The sequence below is a fragment of the Aulonocara sp. 'chitande type north' Nkhata Bay genome, linkage group LG7 (assembly GCF_057382095.1).
Source record: "Aulonocara sp. 'chitande type north' Nkhata Bay isolate Kocher_YH1m ecotype deep benthic linkage group LG7, A_spYH_male_GT1.1, whole genome shotgun sequence".
Taxonomy (NCBI): domain Eukaryota; kingdom Metazoa; phylum Chordata; class Actinopteri; order Cichliformes; family Cichlidae; genus Aulonocara; species Aulonocara sp. 'chitande type north' Nkhata Bay.
This window is the reverse complement of record NC_141350.1, coordinates 13,384,741-13,409,693: the sequence shown is the minus strand read 5'-3', so window position 1 is coordinate 13,409,693 and position 24,953 is coordinate 13,384,741. Positions and strand designations below refer to the sequence as shown.

Below are 24,953 nucleotides of genomic sequence, written 5' to 3'. Positions count from 1 at the left end.
TGTATTGAACAATTATGTATTGAACAAAAAGTGTTAAATAATTCATATTTTTATATTTTAGATTGTTCAAAATAGCCACCGGTTGCTTTGATTACTGCTTTGCATACTATTTGCATTCTCTGAGCTTCATGAGGTAGTCACCTGAAATGGTTGTCCAACGAGATGTTGAGCACTTGTTGGCCCTTTTGCCTTCTCTCATCCCAAACTATCTCAGTTGGGTTTAGGTCAGGTGACTGTGGAGGCCAGGCCATGTGGCCCAGCACTCCATCACTCTCCTTCTTGGTCAAATAGCCCTTAGACAGCCTGGGGGTGTGTTTGGGGTCATTGTCCTGTTGAAAAAGAAATGATGGTCCAACTAAATGCAATCTGGATGGGATAGCATGTCACTGCAGGATGCTGCGGTAACCATGTCAGTTCAGTGTGCCTTCAGTTTTATATAAATACCCAACAGTAGCACCCCCACACCATCGCACCTCTTCCTCTGTGCTTCATGGTGGGAATCATGCATGTAGAGGCCATCAGTTCACCTCAGTTGGGATATGTAAACCCAGCGGACAGCAATATCAGGAAGAAGGCGCACAAGAAATCAAAAGTACCAGGGGCATTAGGAGCATTTCCAAAACTGGAAGTCTGTGTCCAGAAGTGATGGTTAAAATCTAATTGTCCCTTTAAACTACAAAGCCCCACAATGCCAAGCGGGAACTGACGTCACATTTCTCGGCACCGGGCTGTCGCTAGTCTGCCCGGGTCTGCAACAGACAGCTGAGGGGTTTCCAGACGGGGGATCCCAGCTTCATTGCGGCCTTATAATATCGAAACGCAGAAGTCTGAAGTTTATTTCAATGGCGAAAACGTACGATTATCTCTTTAAACTCTTGCTTATCGGAGACAGCGGAGTCGGCAAGACATGTCTGCTGTTCAGATTCAGCGAGGACTCCTTCAATACCACCTTCATATCTACAATAGGTGAGTATTCTGCTGACGCCCCCCAAGGATAAATCTAATAAAACGAATGCCGGCATCCACATAGTCTTGCGTTTTACTGCATTGATCTGTCAGTAATAGAAGCTAGTGAATTTTTTCATGAAAGTAAGGAGAAGGACAAACGACCTAAAAGGGAAATAACTGCATATGAACCAGACAATAGGAGTGTGAGACTAATGGATAATGCTATTCTGTCCTTGAAGACTCGGATGCCCTAGCAGGGTTAAATACAGAATGAAATCAAAGCCACAGTCAAGACTTTTGACTTCTGTTACACTGTAGCCTTTATGCTGAAAACAGTATTGTGATAATTATGTTATAAACCTGATCGGCGCTGCAAATTTACACTGCAGCTATTTCTGCTTATTCCTCAAAATATGTTCCTCTAAAACGTGACACGAGATCACATTTTACCATTAATTGCAGAAATGCCTGGTTTCCTGTGTATGTGAGGCATGTGACAAACTGGATAGTGTAAGGTAACCGATTAAGCTTACGTGGCTCTTACTTGCTTTAATACAGGAATAGACTTCAAAATCAGGACAATAGAGCTGGATGGAAAGAGAGTCAAACTTCAGATATGGTATGTGTAATTTGACTGAGCTTTTTCCCTTTTTTTTATTGGAAAGTCTGACTGACCTGCACTTTAACCTGCTGCCTGTGTTGTTGATTTGATGTGTAATTAGGGATACTGCGGGCCAGGAGAGGTTTCGCACCATCACTACAGCATACTATAGAGGAGCAATGGTTAGCTTTTTATTTCTCACCATGTTGCTATATATCTAACTTACCCTTGCACGTCGGGGTTCATAAATTGTTATTATTATTATTTTCCTTCCCAGGGTATCATGCTGGTCTATGACATCTGCAATGAGAAGTCCTTTGAGAACATAAAAAACTGGATTAGAAATATTGAAGAAGTGAGTTCCAAATTTAGTTATATTATTAGTATTTTTTTGCAATTTAAATTCTGTGATTGTTAATTATAAGTAAATTATAGTTGTTTTTAATACTCATAGTATCATACTTTAAATAACCATAAATAATGAGTCTTATTTAATTCTGCCAGCATGCCTCGTCTGATGTGGAGAAGATGATCCTGGGCAACAAATGCGACATGACTGACAGGAGACAGGTGTCTAAAGACAGAGGTGAAAAAGTGAGTCTGAAGCTAGTCGTTACCAAAAAGCAAGCATCAAGCTAATTCAGTTGAAGTTATTGCAATTTTCAGCGTTTAGCATAAATATAAATCTATGTTTTTATTTCACCTAGCTGGCTATTGATTATGGAGTTAAATTCTTGGAAACCAGTGCAAAGTCTGGCTTGAATGTTGAAGAGGTAAGCTGGATGTTTTACCCTTTACCATAAAGCATGACTTACACACAGTATATGGATGTGTAATATTTATTTTGGTCTTTTATGTCACACAAGGCTTTTTATACCATGGGAAGAGACATACTGCATAATCTGAGCTCAAAGTCGGTAAGTTGAAGAAAGTTTCATTAATTAGTCGCTATCCCGTACTTTGTGTCACAGTCTGTATTTACATTTCTTCACCGTCAACTCTTTTCTTGTAGACTGACAACAGTGCTGGAGGATCAGGCAAACCGGTCAAGATCACAGAGAAAAAGTCGAAGAGAATTAAATTCTTCAAGTGCTCGCTCCTCTAAGCTGCTCACGTATGTGGCGTGACATTGGTGTTTTGGAGGGTTTCCGCCTTTTGGCCTTCCTCGCTGCGGAGGCGGCCGTGGTCATATAATCATGGGGCCTTATTGCCAGCTGGACTTACAGGTTCAGGGGAGGCTGAGATGCTACCCTGATCTGCTGACCAGACGAGGATCAATGACGAACGAGGCTTTATATGTGTTCATGCAAAAAGACTGATGCATGAATATCAGCAGTGGTTTGTAGCTCACCCTGCAGTGCCTGCTGACTGTGGACATGTCTGTAGGATGTCTTAAAAAATATCTGTTACAAATATTGGTCTCATAAATGATAAATGAAGTATTTCATACAACGTAGCATCATTTTATACGCCCTACCTATTGTTACATTTACTATGACGATGCTGTAAGATAATCATACGGAGTTTCAGAATTGGTTGTAATTGTGTGAATTCATATATGTTAAGATTGTGGTATCCAGTGTTAATGCCATCATTTCTAATTGCACATGTGTGCCTATTTAAAGTCACAGTATTGCAATAGAAAGACAAAAATATGTAAAGAAAAAATAGCAACAACAAAAGAAAAAACAACCTACTGTTTTTTTACTTATTTTTAATAGAACCTTTATTTGTACAGGGTTCTGTGTCAAAACAAAGCTGTGAAAGAGTTTGTTTCTTGGAAGCTTGTACTTAATACATATTGTTACACAGTTGTCAGTATTTGCATGAAAGCTGTAGGGAGACCTCAGACTATTAAGCACACAGTATCTGAAATAGAAAATGTTTACAGACAGTATTTGAAAAATGTTGAGCATATATAGGAAGTGAAAGTTTTTGCTGTTCACATATTTTGTGTGTAATCACAAGTAGCAGTTGTGTTCTTGCTTTTATTTCCTCTTGAGATTGTAGACACAGAGCACTTTCCCTTCACGCGTCCAATATGAAAACACAACGACTGGAGAAAGCTGTAATGTGAATGATAGTCCTTGTAAACTACTGTATGTTACATCAGTGAAGAGTAAAAATGGAAAAGAAAGTAGATCTTTATGGGAATGTTGATTTTTTTTTTATACACAACTACACTGCATGGTTGAAAATGTTTAAAAAAAAGAAAGAAACTCTGGTAAAGCTTTTTTTCCCCCGTTATTGTCATTTTGTTTGTATCTTTGTATCAGAAACTCACTTAGTAATGATTTCTGATGGCAGGCTACATGTCCACTACTTTAATCATGGCTTTCTGTTTATCTTCTTGCTATTTTTTCCACTTCATGCTGGTTTATTTTCTCTTTTTAAGGCTCTCATTTTTACTCCTGGACATCGTCTTCCTTCTTCCCTACATCTGATTTTGTTTCCTCATCTGCCTGTCCAAAAGTTGACACCTTTCTGCTTTCGTTAAGGACTCTCTCGCTGCTAGATGCAGCTAGCTGCTTGCTAACCATCATGGACTTGGCTCTCCTGTCGCTTGCGTTCCAAGTCTGTGATCTGTGAGAGGGTAAATATTTTTCATCAGCAGCTGTCAGATACTCTGTGGTGTTCGAGAGGTTTCTCTTGATCGTTTTTGGATCCTCTGGAGTTTCTGTTCCTGGAAGAGTCCTCGTACTTTCTGTAGGAATTGCCTCAGTCTGAGTTTGATATTGCTGGGTGAGTGTTCTGACTGTTGATACTTTAGGCATTTGACCCAAAGTGGTAGGATGCACCTGATACGCTAAATTTGATGGCCACTGATTTGGAGTTTTATTAATGTGCTCTACCAGTGACCTGTACTCTGCAGTTTGCATCATATCATCACCAGCCTCAGCTGGAGTGTAGAGGATGCTGCTCATAGCCCTCTTCTTAGTGATGGGAGAAGTCTGGCTTTGGTTTTCAGTAGGGATGTACCTCAGAGATTTAGTCCTCTTTGGCGAAGAGGAGTTTCCTAGCAGACTCTGGACTTTGTCTATGGGCTCAGGAGCTTTCTGTGGTTCATCAGGGGGGTTCATAATGATGGTGCTCATAGACCTCCTCTTTGTCAAAGGAGAAATGAATTGGTCTTCAATTGGATAGTGTTTCAACGATTTTGTCCTTTTTGGAGGGGACAAAGGCCTCAGTCTGTTTTTGTCTGGTAGTCTGTCTAGAAACATCGTGCTGCCTTGTTTTATGTTTGTTATTGTTTCTTGACTTGATGTTGCAGAAGAGGGCCTTTGTTCACACGGAGATATGAGAATATCTACAACTGAGCTTGGCGGAGGTCTCTCGAAACCTCCGAACTCTGAGCTCTGACCACCTTCCTTGGTGTTGAGAGTGCACATACTTGAGGCTTGCCGCAGACTCCGCTGTCTTTCTAGGCCGGTTTTTGTTGTGTCTTCTGTGTCCTTCTGCCTGGATGCAAACTCTTCCATATCCATGTGGAAGCGGTAAAGACTGTAACCGTCAGCACTGTTAATACTGCCTTGGCGAAGGAGATTGGAAGGGTCGCACACCGATGAGTTTCGCGAATAGGTTCGAGTCAGCTCTAACCTGTCCACACCTGCAAGCTTTTCAAGGGCGGTTGCCATACGTCCATGGAGCTCCTCCAGCTGGGCCAGACGCAGATCCACCGTCTGCAGGGAGGCCTTCATCGTGTTCTCCCTCTCATTTACCTCTTCCAGACGCATTGACATATTCTCAACTCTGCCAAGAAGAGTTGAGAGAAAAATAGTTTTTATGGAAACAGGAACCAATTTGAAATATTTGAACTACTTTTAAAAGTTTGTACCTCTCTGAAGTAACCTTGATGCGTTCGTCACTGGAAGACTGTTGCTCGTCCTCTTTCTCTCTGAAATATTCCTCGACACACTGTTCTTCAAACTCGTACAGGAATTTTAGCTCCTCTGGATTCAGCCTGAGCTCTGAAGAAAACACATGACAGCAATTTTTGTTAAAAAAATCAGTTCCAGCAGTTTCTTCATGTTTATAGGCTACAGAATCATGAAATTAATATTTTGATGTGGTTTAAACGCTTAGTGTGTATTATTAACCACTGAAAAACTGCATAAACTCTTTACCCTCATAAAGATGGCATTTGAAAACCTCACCTGTATCCTTAGTGATGAATTTTAACACCACAGTGTATATCAATAAAGATGTGGTTTGTCGACCATTAGAATAGTTTCTGTTTTTTATAAGTATTTGCATAGACAGAGACCATCCCCACTAACTTCTGATGCACACACACATACATTTTGTTCTACAAGCACGCCTGAAATTTGATAGAAACGGCTCAATTTAGAAGGCAGTTTCAAAGGATACTCCTAGGAGGCTTTCAAGGGGTAAAGAGTTAATTGCACTTAAGTATTAAGTATAATGATAAAATTGTTTTGGTTTAAAAAAGGAGACTAACTGAGGCCACGGTCTTTCTCATCTAGCTCTCCCTCCTGTTTCTTCCTGGCACATCGCTTGAACATTCTGTTGAAGAGGATATAGAGGTGGCTGAGGATGATGAGAGGTGGCGGTAAAATGGGACGGTCATGGAAAGTCATGATCAGCTGATATCTCTGGAACTTCCACACTTGGTTGGAAATTGACTTGACTTCAAAGAAGGTGTTGCTGTGGGACAGGACATGCAGACCAGTGAGTAAAAACTGTAAGAGGAGATATTTTCTTAGAAACAATAGAACAAGTAGACATTGGAAGTATAGTTACTTGAAGACCGCAATGAGCAAGTTGACCAGAAGAATGTTTGCTACGAGAAGGTAACAGGCCATAATGGCAGGTGTGAGCCAGGCACCGGGGATACATGGGGGGAGTTTCTTCCCATCCTCATCATATAAATGTTCACCACATGGAGCTGCAAGAATGGGAGATTAAAGTTATACATTTATATAGACTTTAATGTAAATAATTAGAATACCATTCATGATGACTTACGGTTGATTTCCATTGCATAGACTTGGAAAAATCCCCGAAAACCACAGTTCCGCAGGGAAATGGAGAAAGCGTTAAAATCAATAGACATAAGACTTTTATGTCATATTTCTGTCAAGGTCAAGCTGTTTTGCTTTAAAGGGTGGACTGGTCTTATCAAATTGTTCATTGCACTTTTAAAAGTACTCAAACATACCTAGTTGCATACTTTATATCCTTGACATATTTTACATTTTTACATTTTTTTATACAACCTTGTTCATAAAATTAAAAATGAATGAAGACAAACATCCGAATTTCAGTATCAATTAGACCACATGTTTAACAGCACCTTCCAGAAAAGGTTCAATACCATCTTCAATATCATTTCTAATTGAGGCTTTTTAAATAGTTGCTTGTTGCCTTCACCTTGACAGAAGAAACATTAACAGGAGAAGAAAAACTTGGAGGCAGATGATCATGACAGAGGAGATGACATACAGGCATCTATTCTGCTCTTAAGCAGTGAAACATTGTGTTGTACTGAATGTATGTATTGTAGTAAGTGCTATTCCAAATGTGCCAGCAGAGGGAGACAGAGTATGTCAAAGTGTGTGACATTGCTAAGACAGATTTTAAAACAGAGAAATAATGCAGTACTGATCATCTGCCCAGAATCAGGAAACAGAATCTTACTATGAATTCTAGTCTTACGGTCTATCGAGTCTGCAAAAACCTCCCCATAGATCATCCAATAAGGCATGTAGAAAATGTTTCTGGCCAGGCGCCATGTTGGCTCCTCATCTGGATGAAGTATGGCTTGTCGAGCCACTCCGAAGCTCATAAGCACCACCAGCATGATCACCACAAAGTACATCATATCAATCATCTGAAAGGAATCAAACAAAGAGAACATGCAAGCTCAGTGTGTTCTCTTTCTTTTTGTGTGTGTGCATGCCATCTGTGATTCGTTGAACTATTACCATTTTCCCTATCATCATCACATAAGGTCCCAGGTATTTGTTGACTCCAAAGATGTCCAATACACGAATGTACCAGAAGATGATGTCTATACAGTAGATAACCCTGCCATAGCCCATGTACGGTTCAGGCTGTAGCCGTAGCATTAGCCCCAGAAGGAACGTGGATATGGCAACCAGGTCTGTGATGTTCCAGTACTCCTCCATCCACACACTTATCTTTTGTTTCAGCTTCCCTGGTTCTGACATCAGAATCTAGACACCAGGATTAGGAGATCACACAGTATTCATTACAAGCCCATAAAACCGCTTGGAATTTAAGATATTCCGACTCTGTAAAGGCTCATACCTGTCGGACTTTTTCAGTGCCAAGTGTGAGGATGTATGCTATGACCATCCACTCTTGTATAGATGGCCATCGCTCCATTTTCACCAGGATAATGTAGTTGTACAGCATCAGATAGCCCAGATAGGAGATCTGTCAAAACAATAAGGTCATAAAGCTGTTTGTTGTTGTTGGCGGTCATTTTTGAAATGCATGCTTCACGCATCAGAAGGGAACTTACTGTGTTAAACCAGAATTTGGTGAAAGGTGCATTATAAAACTCAAAGAATCTTTTGCCAACTGGGATTTTATGGATTTTGGTGCTATCCACTTCTTCGTCTCCTTTTCGGGAAGTTGCATCAGTGTTGGCATCCTGCAGCATCACAGCAAAAAGCAGGCTTACAATCATTCACCCTTAAATTAGGCATATGTCTAATAAAAAAAAAAGTATGAACAAGGACCTTGCTGGATTTTGTGTCATCATCTTTGTCCTTTCCCTCTTCTTTGCGTGCAGGTGCCTGATAAGAGGCATCGTCTCCAAGGCGGAAGTCCAACAGCAGAATCAGAGGAGGGAAGATGATTCCCAGAATAACCTGAGTGAGATAATCATTTTTCAAGTATTTCCGCTAATAACATTCTTCTTGTAAATATTATTGTTTTAGAATTTTTTTAAGTTAACCTTCAGGCCCGGGCTTTTTCCAATCCTCAAGCAGCCCATCCACATATCAGTGAGCAACATCTGGCTGCAGGTGTGAGCGATGAAGTCACGTTGCTTAGCAGCCACAGCCAGCTTCAGACAGGTGGAGTTACTCCAGTTAACCAGCTCATATGTTAGGAGTTTCATGGCCACCTGTTCATCGTGCTTGTAGGACTGGTCCAATACTTCGTAGGCCAGTTGTCCAAATTCTCTGTGAGAGGGACACAACAACAATTATTTCTATATAGCACTTATCAAAGTAGTTTAAAGCAAGTAGAAAAAGACATACATCGTTACAGAAAGTATAAAAAGCATTCTGCATCACTCACTTGGAGTTGTTTTCCAGATCTTGGGAGATATCATCCACCAGTTCACTCTCAGAGCACTCATGAGCCATGGCCTTATACAGTTTACAAGCCACTAAAGCCTTTGCCATAGCCTCTTCGCCACGCTGCCAGAGAAATAGTGCCATCTTCTGGCGCTTCATCAGCACCCCCCACAGCATCAGCTCGTGGAAGGGATACTTGAATCGACAGACTTCAGGGTCATCCACATCAATTTCCACCTCCTCCTCTTTCTTCTTTTTGGCCTTTTTCTTGCCTTTTGACCTAGGTTCATCATCCTAACAAAAACAAAACAACAACAGCTAGATAGATTGTGCTTCTGTGTGGGTTTGATTAGTTAAACTATTTTAGTTGTTGCGAAAGAAAACCCTACCTCCATTCCTAGAAGCTTCAGAGCTTTGGGCTGCAAGAAGAGAACAAAGCGTTGCAATTAATATAAAATGTTACTTAATATGATGACAAACCACTGTCATTTATTTCCTTCCATCCATGCGTACCCTTTTTAGTCCATATAGATTATTGTAGAGGTTACGGAAAGCTTTCCTGGTGTAATTGCTTCTGTAAGCTCCGCCCATGAGGTATTCCAGCACAAGACCAATATCAATCAAAGTAATTTGATAATCTGGAGGAAGGTTTCCCTGCAGAAGTCATATATAAGAAAGCACGACCTTAACTGCTTTAAAATAATATTGAACCTGAAATAAACTGAAATGATTCTGCTGAATGTTTATTGTTATAAGCAAAGACTGTCTTACCTTTTTGACATCCCTAACCACAGCGTGCAGGGTATTTGCCGGGCCAAGTTTCTGAAAGATGTGAGAACAAGAAGGAGAAGTAGGTTCTGTATATTTTTATCCATCAAAACTCTGTGAATTATTATTTTTTTCCCTTTTGCTGGTGTTGCTCAGCATTGTAGAACTCTCACCGTGTTGTATAACTCTTCCAGCCTGGGAATGGTGAGGAAGTGGTGAATGTTGACTCCATTCTCGAGGAGCAGTTTGACAAAGTCCACTCTGTCCAGCACCAGAGCATCCATCATAGCCTGCTCCAGTGAGTTCACCTGATAGAATAGATATATAATATAATTATTTTCTCTATGTTCACTCTGTTGTCTCATATTTCCACATGTAACATTTGCATAAACTTCATTATTCCTACCCAGCGAATCAACTCCAACTTCCTTGGATCTGTTTCCTCTGGTGGTTCAGGTTTTGCCTTTCCCTTCCCTTTCCCCTTCTTGGCCCGAGTCTTGCTGCGAGGAGCGCTCGCAGGGCTCCTCTGTTTCTCCTGAGACGGGGCTGCAGTGGTTGTAGTGTTGGCAATAGCACCAGCAGGCTGACCGAGTAATAATAGAAAAAAATATCAAACATCAATTTCTACTATGCCTCTAACTTGATCATATCAGTTGCCAGTTTTTGTGTTTGAGTGATATGACACAATTTATGTTTGCTTATATATGTATTTGCATGTGAGGTGTGTTTTTTTCCAGCAAGAACTGATATCACCAAGCTGAAAACTCTCCTTTGGTCTTCAGTCAATTCTTTTCACAATTTCTTCATCTCATAAATTCACTCTCCGTGGATACCTGCTGATTGCTTTGGGGTTTCACATCACACTTGTGTAGGCTGCTTCTTTCAGCAGATGAATTTGAAGCATTTGCAAATGCGTCATTCTAAACTTTCATCAACTCTGTTTCACACTTTTTTCTTTCTTTTTTTTATTGGATTTTCAAAAACAAATTATTTCCTTCAGTCTTGAATCCATGTAGTCACAAAGCACTGATGTGAAATGAATAATTTACACTGTTCAAAAGTGAGGAACACTCACTGGCAAATTGTGTCCGTAAACAAAGATGTGATTTCGTGCGATATCCACTCTGTTCCAGGCCAGAGCCAAACTGAGCTGGTCTGCTGCTGATGCGTTCGTTCCTGATGCAAGAAAAAAGACGGAGACGTGACGAGAGCCGGCATGTGTGGCACGTCGTAAGAGAATCTATTGGAAATATACAAGGAGGCAAGCTTCGAGTGGGATAACCACTGGTGTTGGTGTCTGATGATACCTTTTAACAAAGCAGTAAGGATGGCCATTTCTATATCCTGTTGTCCCTCAGACCCCATTCGAAAAACTGTAATCTATATGTGAGAATAAAAAAGGAAGCGAGGGAATGTTACACTGTAATAATTGATAACTGATAACAAACTACACAGATGAAATGATTGATGAAAGAATGAATTTTTGCCACTGATTTTCAGCAGGGCTTCTTTCTCCAGCACCCTGTGGCTGACCTTTCGAGCGCAAACAGCCAATTTAATCGTCAGACACGGCGATAGCGCTTGCCTTGTTACAGACTTGATATCAAATGAAATTACGCTGACGGGTCTGTCACATGCGCAGCCATGGTGAATGGGATTAGATTGGCACGCATATGTGGCACGGTGCCAGAGTTTTTCCAGCGCCGGCCTCAGGATGCGTTAATAATGAGCAGTCTGCATCAGTATGAACACTGAACACTTTTGTTTCTCTTTCAGGAAGCTGCAGGCTGCCTTGTTTGTGTGCGTGCGGACACTTTTATGATAATAATTTTATAATTCGGTTAAATGTTGCATCCTGGTGTTACATCACAGCAAAATGTAGCCCTCTAAATCAGTGTTTTTATCTGCCCAGGCCAGATGTTCACATTGGATGCACTTAGGATGAAAGGATTATGTGTGGACTAGACAGTGACACTGATTCACCTGTAGGTTAGTTACCGCCCTTTAGTTTAAGATTTATACATAAAGAGCTCAGACGACTTCTGCCGCTTTGTCTCGATAGAGAATCAAGGAAAACTAAATAGTGTTTAATAAAAAACAGTACAATTCAGTATGATCTTTCAAAAAGCATTTTAAGTTGCTTATGTGAGTGTTTTGGAGCATTAGGCAGTCTAATACGTCTGGGATTGAGAGTTTCAGAGTGAAGTGGTAAACTGATAGCACTCTGGGGACTGAAAGCCTGCGGAGTGGATAGAGCAACCTGGCTGAGGATTAGGGAGCTGGATCCTCTCCTCCATCTGTGTGCTGTATGCTTCCTGTGAGTAGATGAAGTACGAGCTAAGCAGTTGATAGTGTGTGTTGATCTTTTCCTCTCAAATGTATAGATTATAGAGATTATATAGCGTTACAAACTGTTTATCACATCAATTATGCCTTCGGGAATCTGCAAGAGATGCACAAATGCTGCTGCTACTTAGGCATTCATCTTGAAGAATTACTCTCAGCTCTGGTTTTTTTTTTCTTTTTTTTTGCTGAAAACCTTTACCAGGTGTGTGCTGAACTGAGTTGGAGTACATACCACCATTTGACAGCTACGCACTTGCATGCGTCCTTAACAGTTAATAATATCCTACAGTAAAGCTGTAAAAGTCCCGGATTACGATATAACGCACATGACCACAAAAGAAGGTGAAATGACATGCAGGTAGCAGGGATTATGTTTATTCAGTATGTTAATGGACATACACAAATGAGTGGAGTGGCGATGAATGACGATGGAGACCAGATGCTTCACAACTCAAAAATATTTATTGATTGTCACAGACATGTTGCTTTAAAAATACATGGCTTCACTCCTACAATGGTTTCACTCACTTTGTTCCTCTACTTACCAATTCCCTTTTTTTCATGCACTCCATTACCATGAGCAGGATCTGCTGCGACTGGCTTTTGCTATAATTGAATGTCTTCTGAATAGTCACTAAAAGTTGGTCTCTGACATCGTCATTAACCAGGCTGCATGACAGGATAAAAAAAGCACATTTTTGTTTTTGTTTTTGTTTTTAAAGGATTGATATCAGTGTAAAAGGCAAATCAACTGAAACCTCACCCTCCATCCTCTGAGAACTTGTGCGCAAAGGAAATGATGTCAGAAGCACGGCCGCTGCCATCGCACACCACCACAGGGATGGGGGGCTCATCTCTCAGACTCTCCAGGGCAATGGAGATAACGTTGGGACCTCCCTCTACTATTAAACACACCAGAGGAACCCCCTGACCCAAACCTGGAATGAATAGAGAGAAATAATCATTTGTTCCATCCTTTCTTTTCTCTGTAAAACAGTCTGAGAGTGAAATGATGAAGCTTATGTTGTGCTACGATGCCATGTGTGAACAGACAAACCAGAGGAAGGAGGAAGTGACGTCAATGGTGACAGCTGAGCATCCCTTTGCTGTCCCTGCCTTATCCAAGTTCCAGGCATAGGATGACAAAGGGAAGCCCACATGTCACAGAGGAGCTCTCCATCCATGTGTCCAACAAGATTTTAGCTCACATATGCACATCACAGTGGGCAGATTATTTAAAAATTCAGCACACTAAACAACTTACGAGTATTGATCTTCTGCAGAGAGATGTGCTTCTCCAGCAGTCTACGGAGTTTGACCTCAGAGCCGTACTTCCCGCAGGTTCCGTTGTCTGTGAGGATGAAGTGGGAATGGCTGTTGTTGAGCACAGCCAGCTTGCTCAGTGGGTTTGCCATCGTCTGATAGGGTCTTGTTACCTGGAAAAAGTTACAAGAAGAGACATTACTTTGAAAGGTCTTCTTTTTAAGGAGACCACATGCTGGTGCAAATGTCCTTACATCTTTTCCAATGAGGTCTTCTTTGTTTTCAAGGATCCCCCATGGAGCAATCCCTATAGCACACACCTTTCCACGTGACTTAGAGGAATGGTCCTTTAAGGCATCTCCAACATGGCGGATGACCCCTAAGTTAAAATTGGCAAAATAGAGCAATACAAATAAAGCTCTTTTGTGATGGGGCTGAATTATGGAGCATAATGTGGTAGTATTGCAGTAACCTCACGCAATATCCATCATTTGCAATGAATTTTTCCACTAAAGCTCTAATTATAGTGCCTAAACCTGTGACAATGGATTAGTCAAATCTCCCCCAGGAAATTGCAGAGTAGTGTTACGTACGGTAATAACAATTTGGAGCAAAGGTAATCTTCTAATGTCACAAGCTGATTGTTATTAAGTGAACATTAAAAGCATTATACTAAACCATCAGCGTCCTACCTGTGTTAACTCCACCCGTGAAGATCCAGGCTCCAGTTGTGACGGCCGCTTTAATCAGGCCTTTGCCAAACACTTGTTTGAGTTTGGGCTGGAGGTCAAAGTTCTGGAGACCCCCGTGTACAGAGATGAGCAAGGTGGGCAGCTCCAACTGCCAGTCCTTTACCATCAAATGCAGTAGGTTGTCAGGCTTGGTGTCGTATGAAACCCGGATATACTAGAAAAAACAAAGTTGGGAGGTTAATTATCACTTTTTTCTAGCTACGTCGTGTGCGTTAAGTACAGTTTAAAAACTCTAAAGCTCCTTGACACTGCATCGTATCCACTCACTTCTCTGATGTGAGAGAACTAACGGTATAAAAATGTGAGTAAATAATATTCCTTTACAAAGGAAAGGTCCCCACACTTTAAGATTCTACTTTAATGATTACATTGTTTTTAAGGCACTGCTTGTATCCACAGGATCGAAGATTGAAGCAGAACCTTTTTGACTGAGACTCACCATGGCTTTGTTGATGAATCCTCCTCCTTGGAACTCAATGATGCCAAAGGCGTCCGTCGGGTACGTCCTGGTGTGCTTGATCACACTCCATTTATCCTTTGGGGTATCAATCTGAACCAGCTGGTGGGTTTCCTCTAAGGAGTTGGCACCGGGAGGGATGGCCACGTGCTGTGTTGTCAGCTGACCACAGGCACATCTAGACAGATCAGAGGGTGTGAACTGCAACTTGAAGAAGCCAGTAAGACACACCTTGCACACATACTTTCATTGCTCTACCCATTTCTGGCAGACAAAGGGCTCACTGCCTGGCTGCTCTAGCAGCCCTGGAGTTTTCGCCGTGACTTACAGACGCATTGTTTAAATCCTGATAAATGCGGGATAGGCTGAAGTCAAGGGTGTCATGATTTCAGAAATTAATTAATTAATAAGAAAAATGTTTGTCAGTTAATATAGACCCGAATGCCAGCTTCAAATGCTATTATATTATTTACAGGACATTATTTATATAACCACCACTGTCATAACTCACACAGCCCATTTAACAAGAAAAATGTACACCGATGCATGTGATCTAATTCTTAATGTTTTCAGCTTTAATTTGCATATGGAAAGCATTTTTTTTTTAAAAACAACAACAACAATACATTTTATAAAAATATGCTAAAATACACTCTAAGAAAAATGAACATTGCATGAATTTGCTTCAAGCTAGAAAAAAACCTGTTGTAATTCTGGAATAATGATGTGGATAAAACAGCATACCTGCACTTGCAATCTGAGGACTTATATTTCTGACTTGTAATTTTTTTAAAGTACAATTTCAGGGTAAATTTCAAGAATTGAAGTAATTACCTGGTTGGGTCTTTGCTGGGAAATATGTGTACACATTCTCTTTTAAGAAAGGTCCTCTCAATCCATACTTTCTGTGCCTGGGAAGACAAAAAGAAACATAACAAAAGTGTTATGCAAAAGCCGTTTTCCGAAGAATCCAGAAGTTGTACTTGATATGCACAAAGACATGAGCATGGTGAAGGAGCTGTGGCACTAAAATCATGCATGCTCTGTCATTTCTCGTGTTATTGCGCCACAGCTGATGCTGGTAAAATTGCCTCCATTGTTTGTTCAAGTTTCATAAGCAGCCAGTGAAAAGCACAAAAGTACTATTCCCCCACACTTTGTCAAATCCTGTTCTGATTGCTTTCTGATCTTTTTCCAGTTGCCGATCAAAAATAACCAGAGTTCAAGGCGAAGGTTCTCAGAGGGCTATTGTTGACGGTGGAAGCCCAATTAACACCGAATCAGGGGAAGCAAAGCTTTCCAAGAAATCACCAGGAAGTGGGGTTGAAAACAGAATTTGAACCCTTGACAGCATTATTATGTAAAAACAAATTAAAAATCTGTTTAAACTTTACCAGTAAGCCTGAGGTCAGATGAGTAAGGATGAAAGACCTTATATAAACCTCACTGAAGTCTTGTGATGATCACAAGTAGCCATAACACAGAACAGTTACTGTTCTCGCCCTGTTTTTCTGCTCAAATGACCCCCTTTGAGAGCAGCTGGACCGCAAAACCACAGACTTTCCCGGAGTGTCTACTCGCCTCCGCTTTAAGAAAAAGGGAAACCTTTGCATTTATTTATTTTTGTTTTTTTGCCTGTGCAGATGTCATATGATCCAAACCAAAAATATACACGAATGCAAATAGATGCATGTATTACTTTTAATCTGTTTTTATTGCATGTATGCCATTTTCTATTATGACTGTTTTCCACCAGTAATTCTTCGTGGGGGTTTTTAACGCTTGTTTTTCAGTTCAACACTACTACTGTATACATTTGGTATAAATTGTTTAAAATTATACAAATACATAGATATCAGCCTTACATATATTATCTGCTGTTACTACAGTGCTCTTTCAAGAATGATGTTTTGGCGCAGCTTCAAAACAACTACTTTTTATTTAGCATGGGTTTTTGTAAAAAATGTTCCCATCTTTATTTCTCAGTGTCATCATGCATCAATAAGCACCTAGACGTCCCTCAGTGCTGCCTGCTCACATTTACCTCATCTGAACTCACTTTTCACGGTCTGCAATTAATACAACATCGGCCGCTGCTTGGTAAAATCCTAATAATGCAACTAAATAAAGTTTTTAAAGGGTTTCGACTCACGTACAATCCTCTTGACGGAGCTTCGAGGTCCTAGTGCTGCTGGAAATTAAGGCTAGGGAGTGCAGGGGAGCCAGAGCTTTCTCCTGGTGCTGCACTCCCAGTGAAGTGGCCTCATTGAATCCCACAGGACATGAAACTTCTTCACTTTATGAGGGCCAGTTAATATGATGAGCATGTGAGCAGGGTCTTTGTTCACCCAAGTCTCATGACTCCAGTTCAAGGTAATCCTTTTGGGAGTCCCATGACCCGTTCTCCATGCCCAGAGGGTATTTTCATCATTCGCTTGAACAAGGCACAATAAATCTACTTTGATAACCGGCTCCTAATCTCCCAATTTGTGTAAAACTCCTTTCTTTGTGCTCGCTTCACAGTTTAGAAAAACTTCGCCAGTGTGAGACGATGGAGAAGAGCGACTAACCTAAAAGTACTGCAGCCTCGTTCAGAGGGTCCCCAACTTCTCGTTTGAAAATTTTCACCCCCTCCAAGTACTTTGATTTCAACCCAATTTGCATAATTGAGAGAATTGGATGCAGGCATTCTTTTGGAAGGCGCCTTGTTATGACTGGTCTCCAGTTGGGGGTCAGTCAGTGCTAATTGCAGTTAATCTTTATTTCCACCCACTATGTTTTTGTGGAGAGAAAGAAAAGGCAGCAGTCCAGATATTCAGTATTCCCTTAATCTTCCTGTTTAATGTCAGGTATGTTAATTTGATCTACATTTGAAAACACCCTTTTTTCATAAAAAAAGAGACTCCCAGTGCCCTTTTGTTATCATATTTATCCTCCTGTTTGGGTATTTAATAAAAACAGTCGTCAAGTTATAAAGGGATTGCAGATGCATTCCTAATAACTAGAGATGGAGCGAACTGGCACTAAGTAGCAGACGTCTGCTTAAAGCCTTTCTCATGTGAATGATTTGATAAGCACTCCTTTTATGGTTGAAGTGAGCAGTTTTAGCTCCAGTAAAAAAAAGACAGCAGAGGCTGGTGGTAGATGACAGAAAGACAAAGAGAGAATCCTAGCATCCCCCTCCAGTTTCCCACTTTTCTTCGTGCTCCAGTAAAAAACGCACGTGGGCCAATGTTAATTATAGCCGGACAAAACAAAGCGCATTTCCAGAAGGGTTTGGCCAGTGTGACGCAGTTATTTCAGCTTACTTAAACTCATTAACCACAGCAATTAAAACCAAAATCCAGTCAGCAACCAGCTGGCTCGTTAAGAGCTGCCTTTGAGCACTTAACAAAGAAAAAAACAACAACAACAAAAAAAACATTTTAAAAAACTCTTGAAGAATGAGATAATGCAGGATCTGATTGTGTCACACCAAGCAAATTAACAGGACTTAAGACAAGCCTGAGAACAATCAACAACATTCATTCCAACATGCAGACTTTGGAAAAAACAAAAGACAGCTATATGAGACGGAAATTTAAAAAAATATATTTATTATTAGCCGTACTGATGCAGTGTTTTCCTGTCAAACTTTGACCATGCTTAGCACTTTAATACAATGCATTGGACATCGGAGCAACAATGTGTATACAAAGGTCACATTCACAGTATACCATACATTCATTCCTTTTTATACTGGAATCACATGGTCCTGGTCTCCTGACCCACAGCTTAGCAACAACTTGACCACAGCTAATTTGTTCCGGTAAAGCTTTAATTACACTACGCAGTCCCAAAGGCTCATATAGAGAAGGTATAATGATGACTTTATATCTGTATGTGGATACCTGACTGGCAGCACATGTTTGGTTAAATTCTGTAGCTATATCAGTTGAAAATCAACGTGTCAGATATTCACAATATTGCAGTAACAATGGCATTCATACAACAAAAGCTTTGTGAGCACAAGTGAAAGAAAGGATTTTGGGTTCCTATAAGGAATGTGATGTTACCCGGGTTGAAGATCAAAGCAACTAATTGCTCTTCATTGGTATTGAATAGCTATGCTAGTTAGAGCTTGATGCATTGTGACAGGAAGAAAACCCATGTAGGCTCTGTTAACTGTCTAAAAAAAAGCGTTTCAGACTCATGGTAAACCACATGGGCTGAATATAAAGCTGCCTTTTACTTGTTTTTACTCGAGGAGAAAAGATATTTCGTCAAAGTGGCACACTCCACTTCCAGGATCTGGATGGGCAAATTTGCATTAACTGTGCAGCAAACTGTTTTCAGTCAGCCCTGCTTGTAAATGCACTCTTTGTCCTCCTGAGTTGAAAAATCCAGTTAGCCATCACGAGTCCAACATGTCACTGATTATCCCCGAGATTTGAGGGAGTCATAAGACATGTTTTAAGGCTGCTGTTTTTCACTTTTTTCCCTAAAGCAGTCTGACTGAAATAGAGACCAAAATCAAGGAATCGCAATAAAGTTAGGGCATCCTAAAAAACTAGCGACATCTGAAATCTTTCTGTTGTGAAAGTGAAGGAACTTACTCATTATGGCTACAACAGTTTAAGTAACGTAATAATTATCAATCACGCAACTAAAAAATAACCAGGTTACCCAACAATTTTAAGGATTACAAGGGTTCATTTATAAGCCTTACTCTACATACATAGCAGCCTCAACAGATGTTACAGGGATTCGACACCCTGATGAATTCATGATTTGAACTACTTACAAAGAAATGAGCTGAATGCAATTTCAGTTGTAGATGTATGTTAAGAGTAAATGATAACTTTTCAACTAAACAAAAGAGAAAAAAATTGTTGTCGTTTGAAATAAATGTGCATTTCTGTTTATTTGGGTCAAGTATGCCAAGTTTTTCATTGGCAACAATTTAGGGATTAACAGTCACCAAGCCAGTATCCACAGTGGATTGCACTATTGTGTGGATTATAAATATACCTGGGCCCCTAAGCAGTCCCTAACCTCATCACCAAGGCCAAAGAGCTCTGGGTTGACCAGTACAAAAGCTGCAATGGGCTAATGGATCACCAAGGCAAGGCAAGGCAAGGCAAGGCAAGTTTATTTGTATAGCACAATTCAACAACAAGGTGATTCAAAGTGCTTTACAGAGACATTAGAAACAAAAACAAATAAAAAGCATGATTTAAAATTGATTAAAACAAGCAAACAAACAAACTAATTAACAAACAAACAAAACAGTATATAAAATCAAAACAGATAAAATCAGTAGTTAAATGTAAGTTTTGAAATTTAAGCTTAAAAGTGTGGATTTGGTGCTTTATTCAAATGCAGCTGAGAATAGGTGAGTCTTCAGCCTGGATTTAAATAAACTGAGTGTTTCAGCTGATCTGAGGCTTTCTGGGAGTTTGTTCCAGATATAAGGAGCATAAAAGCTGAATGCAGCTTCTCCGTGTCTGGTTCTGACTCTGGGAACTGATAAAAGACCAGATCCAGATGACTGGAAGGTTCATACTGGGTCAGGAGGTCACTGATGTATTTTGGTCCTAAACCATTCAGAGCTTTATAGACCAGCATCAGAACTTTAAAGTCTATCCTCTGACGGACAGGCAGCCAGTGTAAAGACCTCAGAGCTGGACTGATGTGGTCCACTTTTTTGGTCTTAGTGAGGACTCGAGCAGCAGAGTTCTGAATGAGCTGTAGTTGTCTGACTGATTTTTTAGGTAGACCTGTAAAGATGCTGTTACAGTAATCAAGCCTACTAAAGATGAATGCATGGACTAGTTTTTCCAGGTCCTGTTGAGACATCAGATCTTTTATCCTTGATATATTCTTGAGGTGATAGTAAGCTGACTTTGTTATTGTCTTAATGTGTTTTTCTAAGTTTAGGTCTGCATCCATCACTACACCCAAATTTCTCGCCTGGTTTGTGGTTTTTAGGTGTATAGATTGAAGTCACCAGTAAGCATCTTGGTGACACATTGACAACTGTTGGTGTGATTATTCTCACATTTAAGACACGCAAAATTACAGTCAGTCACTCTCAGTCTGGTGCTCCACCCATGATCTTGTCTCATGCAGAATTAATGACCATAAGGAGGGCAAGGCATGACTCCCAACACTGCATGGGAAAATGCAGACGGGACCACAGTCACCACCTTTGTTAGGAAATAAAACTTTTTGGAACAACTTCATTCAGAGTGTCTTAAGGGAAAAAATGCTGACTTTGACACCAAGAGCATCATCCCTACTGTCTCACGTGGCAGTGAAAGCATTAAACTTTGGTGGTGTTTTCCCATCAGTAGTACAAGATAACTTTATTGCAGTTTATTGCATTTATTGCAACCTCATATACTCGAGCATTAGGAAAAGATCTGAAGAGAAGAGTGGTCGAATATATCTACAGAGACTGTGCTTGCCAACAACGGTTATTCCACCAAGTACTAAATCTTGTGCTCCAAGGAGATCAAATGCTTTCCGTCACTAAAATTCACATTATTTTGTAGCCATTATAGGATGATTTTGTCATTAAAATTTATCTTAGAGTTATTCTGAATTTATCAGCTGCCATATAAATTAAAAACTTTGTTTTTATGTGAGTGCTGTTTCTGTTGTTTCTGCATGTTTTTGCCTTGAGAGGGATGTATTCAAAGAATTTCTTTTTTGCTTTGACCATATCTTTTGTAATAGTCTTTTGGTGTGCGCTTAAATAAATGCCATTTAATTTCATCAGAGGCGAACAACTGACTGTGAAGGGTGGTTGGGTGACTCATACATCACAATCTCATATGAGGTGCAAACCCAGAGTGAATCTGGTAGGATATACAGATTCAGATTTTTACTGGTTGTTGCAGTTTTTATTACTAATGTTTAGTGTCTGAGTACAAACTCATCAAAAATTAGTCACCCCCGTTAACCTGCGGAGAATTCATGAATATTTCTTTTCAGTATTTTCTAGTGATTACTGTTTTTTATTTAACTAGACATAGATGGAGATGAATACTTTGCTAATTTCATCTAATTTATCAGGTAATATTTTGTGAACACATCTATCTAAATGTGTTCTCTGTTGGAGGTTTTCAACACACTTTACGTTTAAGGTGCTCTCTGGTGACTAGAGGCCAGCGTTCACCATGATTTCAGCTTTATGATATGATCAGCAATGATACTCAGGTAGGGTCTGGTATTTAAGTGATGCTCATTTGCTACTAAGGAGCCCTAAGTGTACCAAGAAATTATCCCCCACACCATTACACCACCACCACCAGCCGCAGCAGCCTGAACATCATGCTTTTATGTTGTTTAGACCAGACTCTGACCCTGCCATCTGAATGTTAAAACAGAAATCGAGACTCATCGGACTAGGCAACATCTTTTCAATCTTCTGTGGTCAGATTGTGAGAATTGTAGCTTCTTTTTCTATCCTTAGCTGAGCACTCACCAATAGTCTTGTGTGGCATCAACAACACATTGTTACCCAGAGAAAAGCTGCTCGATGGATAATTTCTCTTTTTAGGATCATTCTCTGTGAATCATAATGATGATTGTTTGGGAAAAATCCCCGTGAATCAGCAGTTTCTGAAATACCTAGACCAGCCTGTCTGGCACAACCATGCCACAATCAATGTAGTTATTTAATCCGACTTTCTCCTTCATTTAAATTTAAATTGAATTATATTTGTCCTTAAAAATTCTGTGCTCATGAGCCTACACAAAAATAGTGCAAACTCTCTTAATTTGCAGTTCACATGCTCTTCTTCTGGGATATGTTGCTCAAATATTAGGAAGAGAAATGTATGAATGATTACATATTTTTGCTTTCAGGGTCTTTTAAATACTTTTTTAAAAGACTTTACAAAGATATAAAAGTCAGTGGTTATCAAAGCTGGGTCATTAGGATTGAAGACTGTACTGGAGAATGTGGCTGCAGTTTTAAATAGCACTCAACTTTTAAAGGCTGGTATATGAGCAGCAGTTCTTAGAGACTTTATGCTAAAGAGAAAACCTCTAAAATGATTGGACGAGAAGGGCTGAGGCTAGATGACAGTGTTGGCACCATGTTGCATATCCTTAAAGTGATGACTTGAGTAATCATACAGTTTGTGTTTGCAAAAAGTTTGCTAAAAAGCTAAGATAAACTTCCTTTTCTTGAGAACAACATCATTTATAAAAGTTCCATTAATAATAGATTACAATTCAATTTTAAAAAATCCTTTAAAACATTTTTTTAATCCTAATTAAAATCCCAGAGTGGAAAAACGTCTGAAAGGTAATAAAAATTAATAGCTGTTGAATGTGACATTGATGCCTGCACACTTCATCTTACCTTCTGCGAGTCAGATGTGCTGCGTTTGAGGGAGGATCTTTTAAAGGTGCCAGTGTCCATGCTGAAGACTTAACTCAAGAGAGGAACCCTTGGAGAGTGGCGACAGGTCAGGGGACGCCAGCAACGTCGACATTAGAGACAGACAGAAACACTCAAGAGCCACTACAGCACCAGGTGATGGCACCAAGCCCTGGATTTACACTTTAAAACTATTTTGCTTCACCTTCAGTAAAGGTTTCAATGCTTCTCTCTCCTCTATGCGGCTTATTCCCGACTGACAAGACAGAGATCCCTGCCAGGGATATAAATCACTCGATGACACACTTGACACATAGACCCTTTTCCACTGCCGAACATCCCATAATCAGGCTTAATGCAGCCAGCTCTTACGAAGCCTCAGAGTCTAATGGATAGAGATTTAATAAATGGTTATTGAAGGTAAATCTACTTTGGCACACCACAACCCCCCAAAAAGGCTTAGAGAGAGATTGTGCAAGCTGTGAAGCTAAAGTTAGCCAACAGAAAGCCAAAAGATATCCCACCAGATGAGATCTGACAAGGGAGACAAGAGGGTGCCATCAGGGTGCAAAAACATAGGTATGCATAAGCAGAGAGTACTTAGACTCATTAAGAAATAATAAACAGAAGGAAGGATAAAAATTCTTGAGTGTTTTTTATATTTGGGGATCTGAATAAAACGACACATTTAATCTCTCAGCATCTTACATGTAGGTTTTCCCACCACATTAAGTAGTTGTGCAACACATGTGGAGCAGCTTGTTTCATAGTATTAGTAAGAGTTTGACCTCTTACTAATACTAGTCTGCAGAGGGTCCCGGTGATGTGGAAGACATCATGCCTCGTCCCTGTACCAAAGACGCCTCGTCCCAGTGGCCCCCAGGATTACAGGCCCGTGGCACTGACCTCCCACATCATGAAGACCCTGGAAAGGCTCATCCTGGACCAGCTGCGACCCATAGTAAGACCACATCTGGATCCCCTTCAGTTCGCTTATCAGCCTCGTCTCGGAACAGAGGACGCCATCATCTACCTGCTCAATCGTGTCTACACCCATCTGGACCAGCCGGCGAGCACTGTGAGGGTCATGTTTTTTGACTTTTCCAGTGCTTTCAACACCATCAGGCCGACCCTCCTGGGTGATAAGTTAGCAGCGATGCAGGTGGATGCTTCTCTGGTGTCCTGGATTGTTGATTACCTGACAGGAAGACCACAATATGTACGTCTCCCACAGTGTGTGTCTGACAAGGCGATTAGCAACACAGGGGCACCACAGGGGACTGTCCTCTCCCCCTTCCTCTTCACCCTCTACACCACAGACTTCAGCCACTGCACAGAGACATGCCATCTTCAGAAGTTTTCTGATGACTCTGCGGTGGTTGGATGCATCAGCAGGGATGATGAGACAGAGTACCGGGCTGTGGTCGACTCCTTTGTCACGTGGTGTGAGCAGAATCATCTGCAGCTCAATGTGGCAAAGACCAAGGAACTGATCGTGGACTTCAGGAAGACCAGGAAACACTTGACCCCTGTTTCAATCCAGGGGGTCAGTGTTGACATTGTGGAGGACTATAAATACCTTGGAGTACACATTGACAATAAACTGGACTGGGCTAAAAACACCACAGCACTTTACAGGAAGGGCCAGAGTCGTCTCTATTTTTTGAGGCGACTGAGGTCCTTCAACATCTGCCAGAAAATGCTGAGGATTTTCTATGAGTCTGTTGTGGCCAGTGCGATCCTCTATGCTGTTGCATGCTGGGGGAGCAGGCTGAGGGTCGCAGATGCCAACAGACTTAATAAACTGATCCGTAAGGCCAGCAATGTTGTGGGGATGGAGCTGGACTCCCTCCAGGTGGTGTCGGAGAGGCAGATGCTGTCCAAGATAAAGACAATGTTGGATAACACCTCCCACCCACTCCATGACATGTTGGTCAGTCACAGGAGCACGTTCAGTGAGAGACTGAGATTACCGAAAAGCACCACTGAACGACACAGGAAATCATTCCTGCCTGTGGCCATCTCCCTGTACAACGCATCCACTTAACACACTGTTTGCTGCTACAGCTACACATGTTTCTTTTCCAACTATTTATTTATAAGTGACTTATGTATGTATGTATGTATATATATGTATATATTGTACTATTCT

At 40.7% G+C, this 24,953-nt stretch overlaps 2 protein-coding genes across 4 annotated transcripts; one reads left to right on the top strand and one right to left on the bottom strand.

Moving 5' to 3' along the window:
• Positions 1-654: 654 nt before the first annotated feature.
• On the top strand, positions 655-5,709 carry LOC147324706 (ras-related protein Rab-8B-like). Its single transcript, XM_086298711.1, has 8 exons — positions 655-966; positions 1,507-1,567; positions 1,671-1,731; positions 1,827-1,904; positions 2,054-2,143; positions 2,257-2,322; positions 2,416-2,466; positions 2,562-5,709. The coding sequence occupies exons 1-8, from the start codon at positions 843-845 to the stop codon at positions 2,652-2,654; spliced, it is 624 nt and encodes a 207-aa protein (XP_086154837.1). The 5' UTR covers positions 655-842; the 3' UTR covers positions 2,655-5,709.
• On the bottom strand, positions 3,240-24,464 carry LOC147324705 (transient receptor potential cation channel subfamily M member 1-like). Of its 3 annotated transcripts, none has more exons than XM_086298698.1 (27): positions 22,784-24,464; positions 15,262-15,338; positions 14,410-14,605; positions 13,911-14,124; positions 13,473-13,597; positions 13,220-13,391; positions 12,719-12,893; positions 12,501-12,624; positions 10,917-10,989; positions 10,685-10,785; positions 10,016-10,192; positions 9,783-9,917; positions 9,613-9,663; positions 9,355-9,495; positions 9,231-9,260; positions 8,843-9,135; positions 8,496-8,724; positions 8,278-8,409; positions 8,058-8,189; positions 7,841-7,969; positions 7,495-7,746; positions 7,208-7,400; positions 6,536-6,556; positions 6,311-6,455; positions 6,009-6,214; positions 5,385-5,517; positions 3,243-5,299 (listed from the first exon to the last, which is right to left on the bottom strand). In XM_086298698.1, the coding sequence occupies exons 1-27, from the start codon at positions 22,841-22,843 to the stop codon at positions 3,955-3,957; spliced, it is 5,061 nt and encodes a 1,686-aa protein (XP_086154824.1). In that variant the 5' UTR covers positions 22,844-24,464; the 3' UTR covers positions 3,243-3,954. The 3 variants fall into 3 exon arrangements, with proteins under 3 accessions (XP_086154823.1, XP_086154824.1, XP_086154825.1); XM_086298699.1 differs by having other exon boundaries at positions 7,226-7,400; positions 22,784-23,771; XM_086298697.1 differs by lacking the exon at positions 22,784-24,464 and having other exon boundaries at positions 3,240-5,299; positions 15,262-16,570.
• Between the last annotated feature and the right edge of the window lie 489 nt (positions 24,465-24,953).

Excerpts from the sequence above, each read along its gene's own strand:
- LOC147324705 (XM_086298697.1), bottom strand. The coding sequence starts at position 15,467 with ATGCATGATTTTAGTGCCACAGCTCCTTCACCATGCTCATGTCTTTGT. Across the intron at positions 7,970-8,057 it reads CCAAATTCTGGTTTAACACA|ATCTCCTATCTGGGCTATCT; the intron begins GTAAGTTCCCTT and ends TTGTTTTGACAG. Across the intron at positions 6,215-6,310 it reads TTGCTCATTGCGGTCTTCAA|CAACACCTTCTTTGAAGTCA; the intron begins GTAACTATACTT and ends CCTGTCCCACAG.
- LOC147324706 (XM_086298711.1), top strand. The coding sequence starts at position 843 with ATGGCGAAAACGTACGATTATCTCTTTAAACTCTTGCTTATCGGAGAC. Across the intron at positions 1,732-1,826 it reads CATACTATAGAGGAGCAATG|GGTATCATGCTGGTCTATGA; the intron begins GTTAGCTTTTTA and ends TTTCCTTCCCAG. Across the intron at positions 1,905-2,053 it reads GGATTAGAAATATTGAAGAA|CATGCCTCGTCTGATGTGGA; the intron begins GTGAGTTCCAAA and ends TAATTCTGCCAG.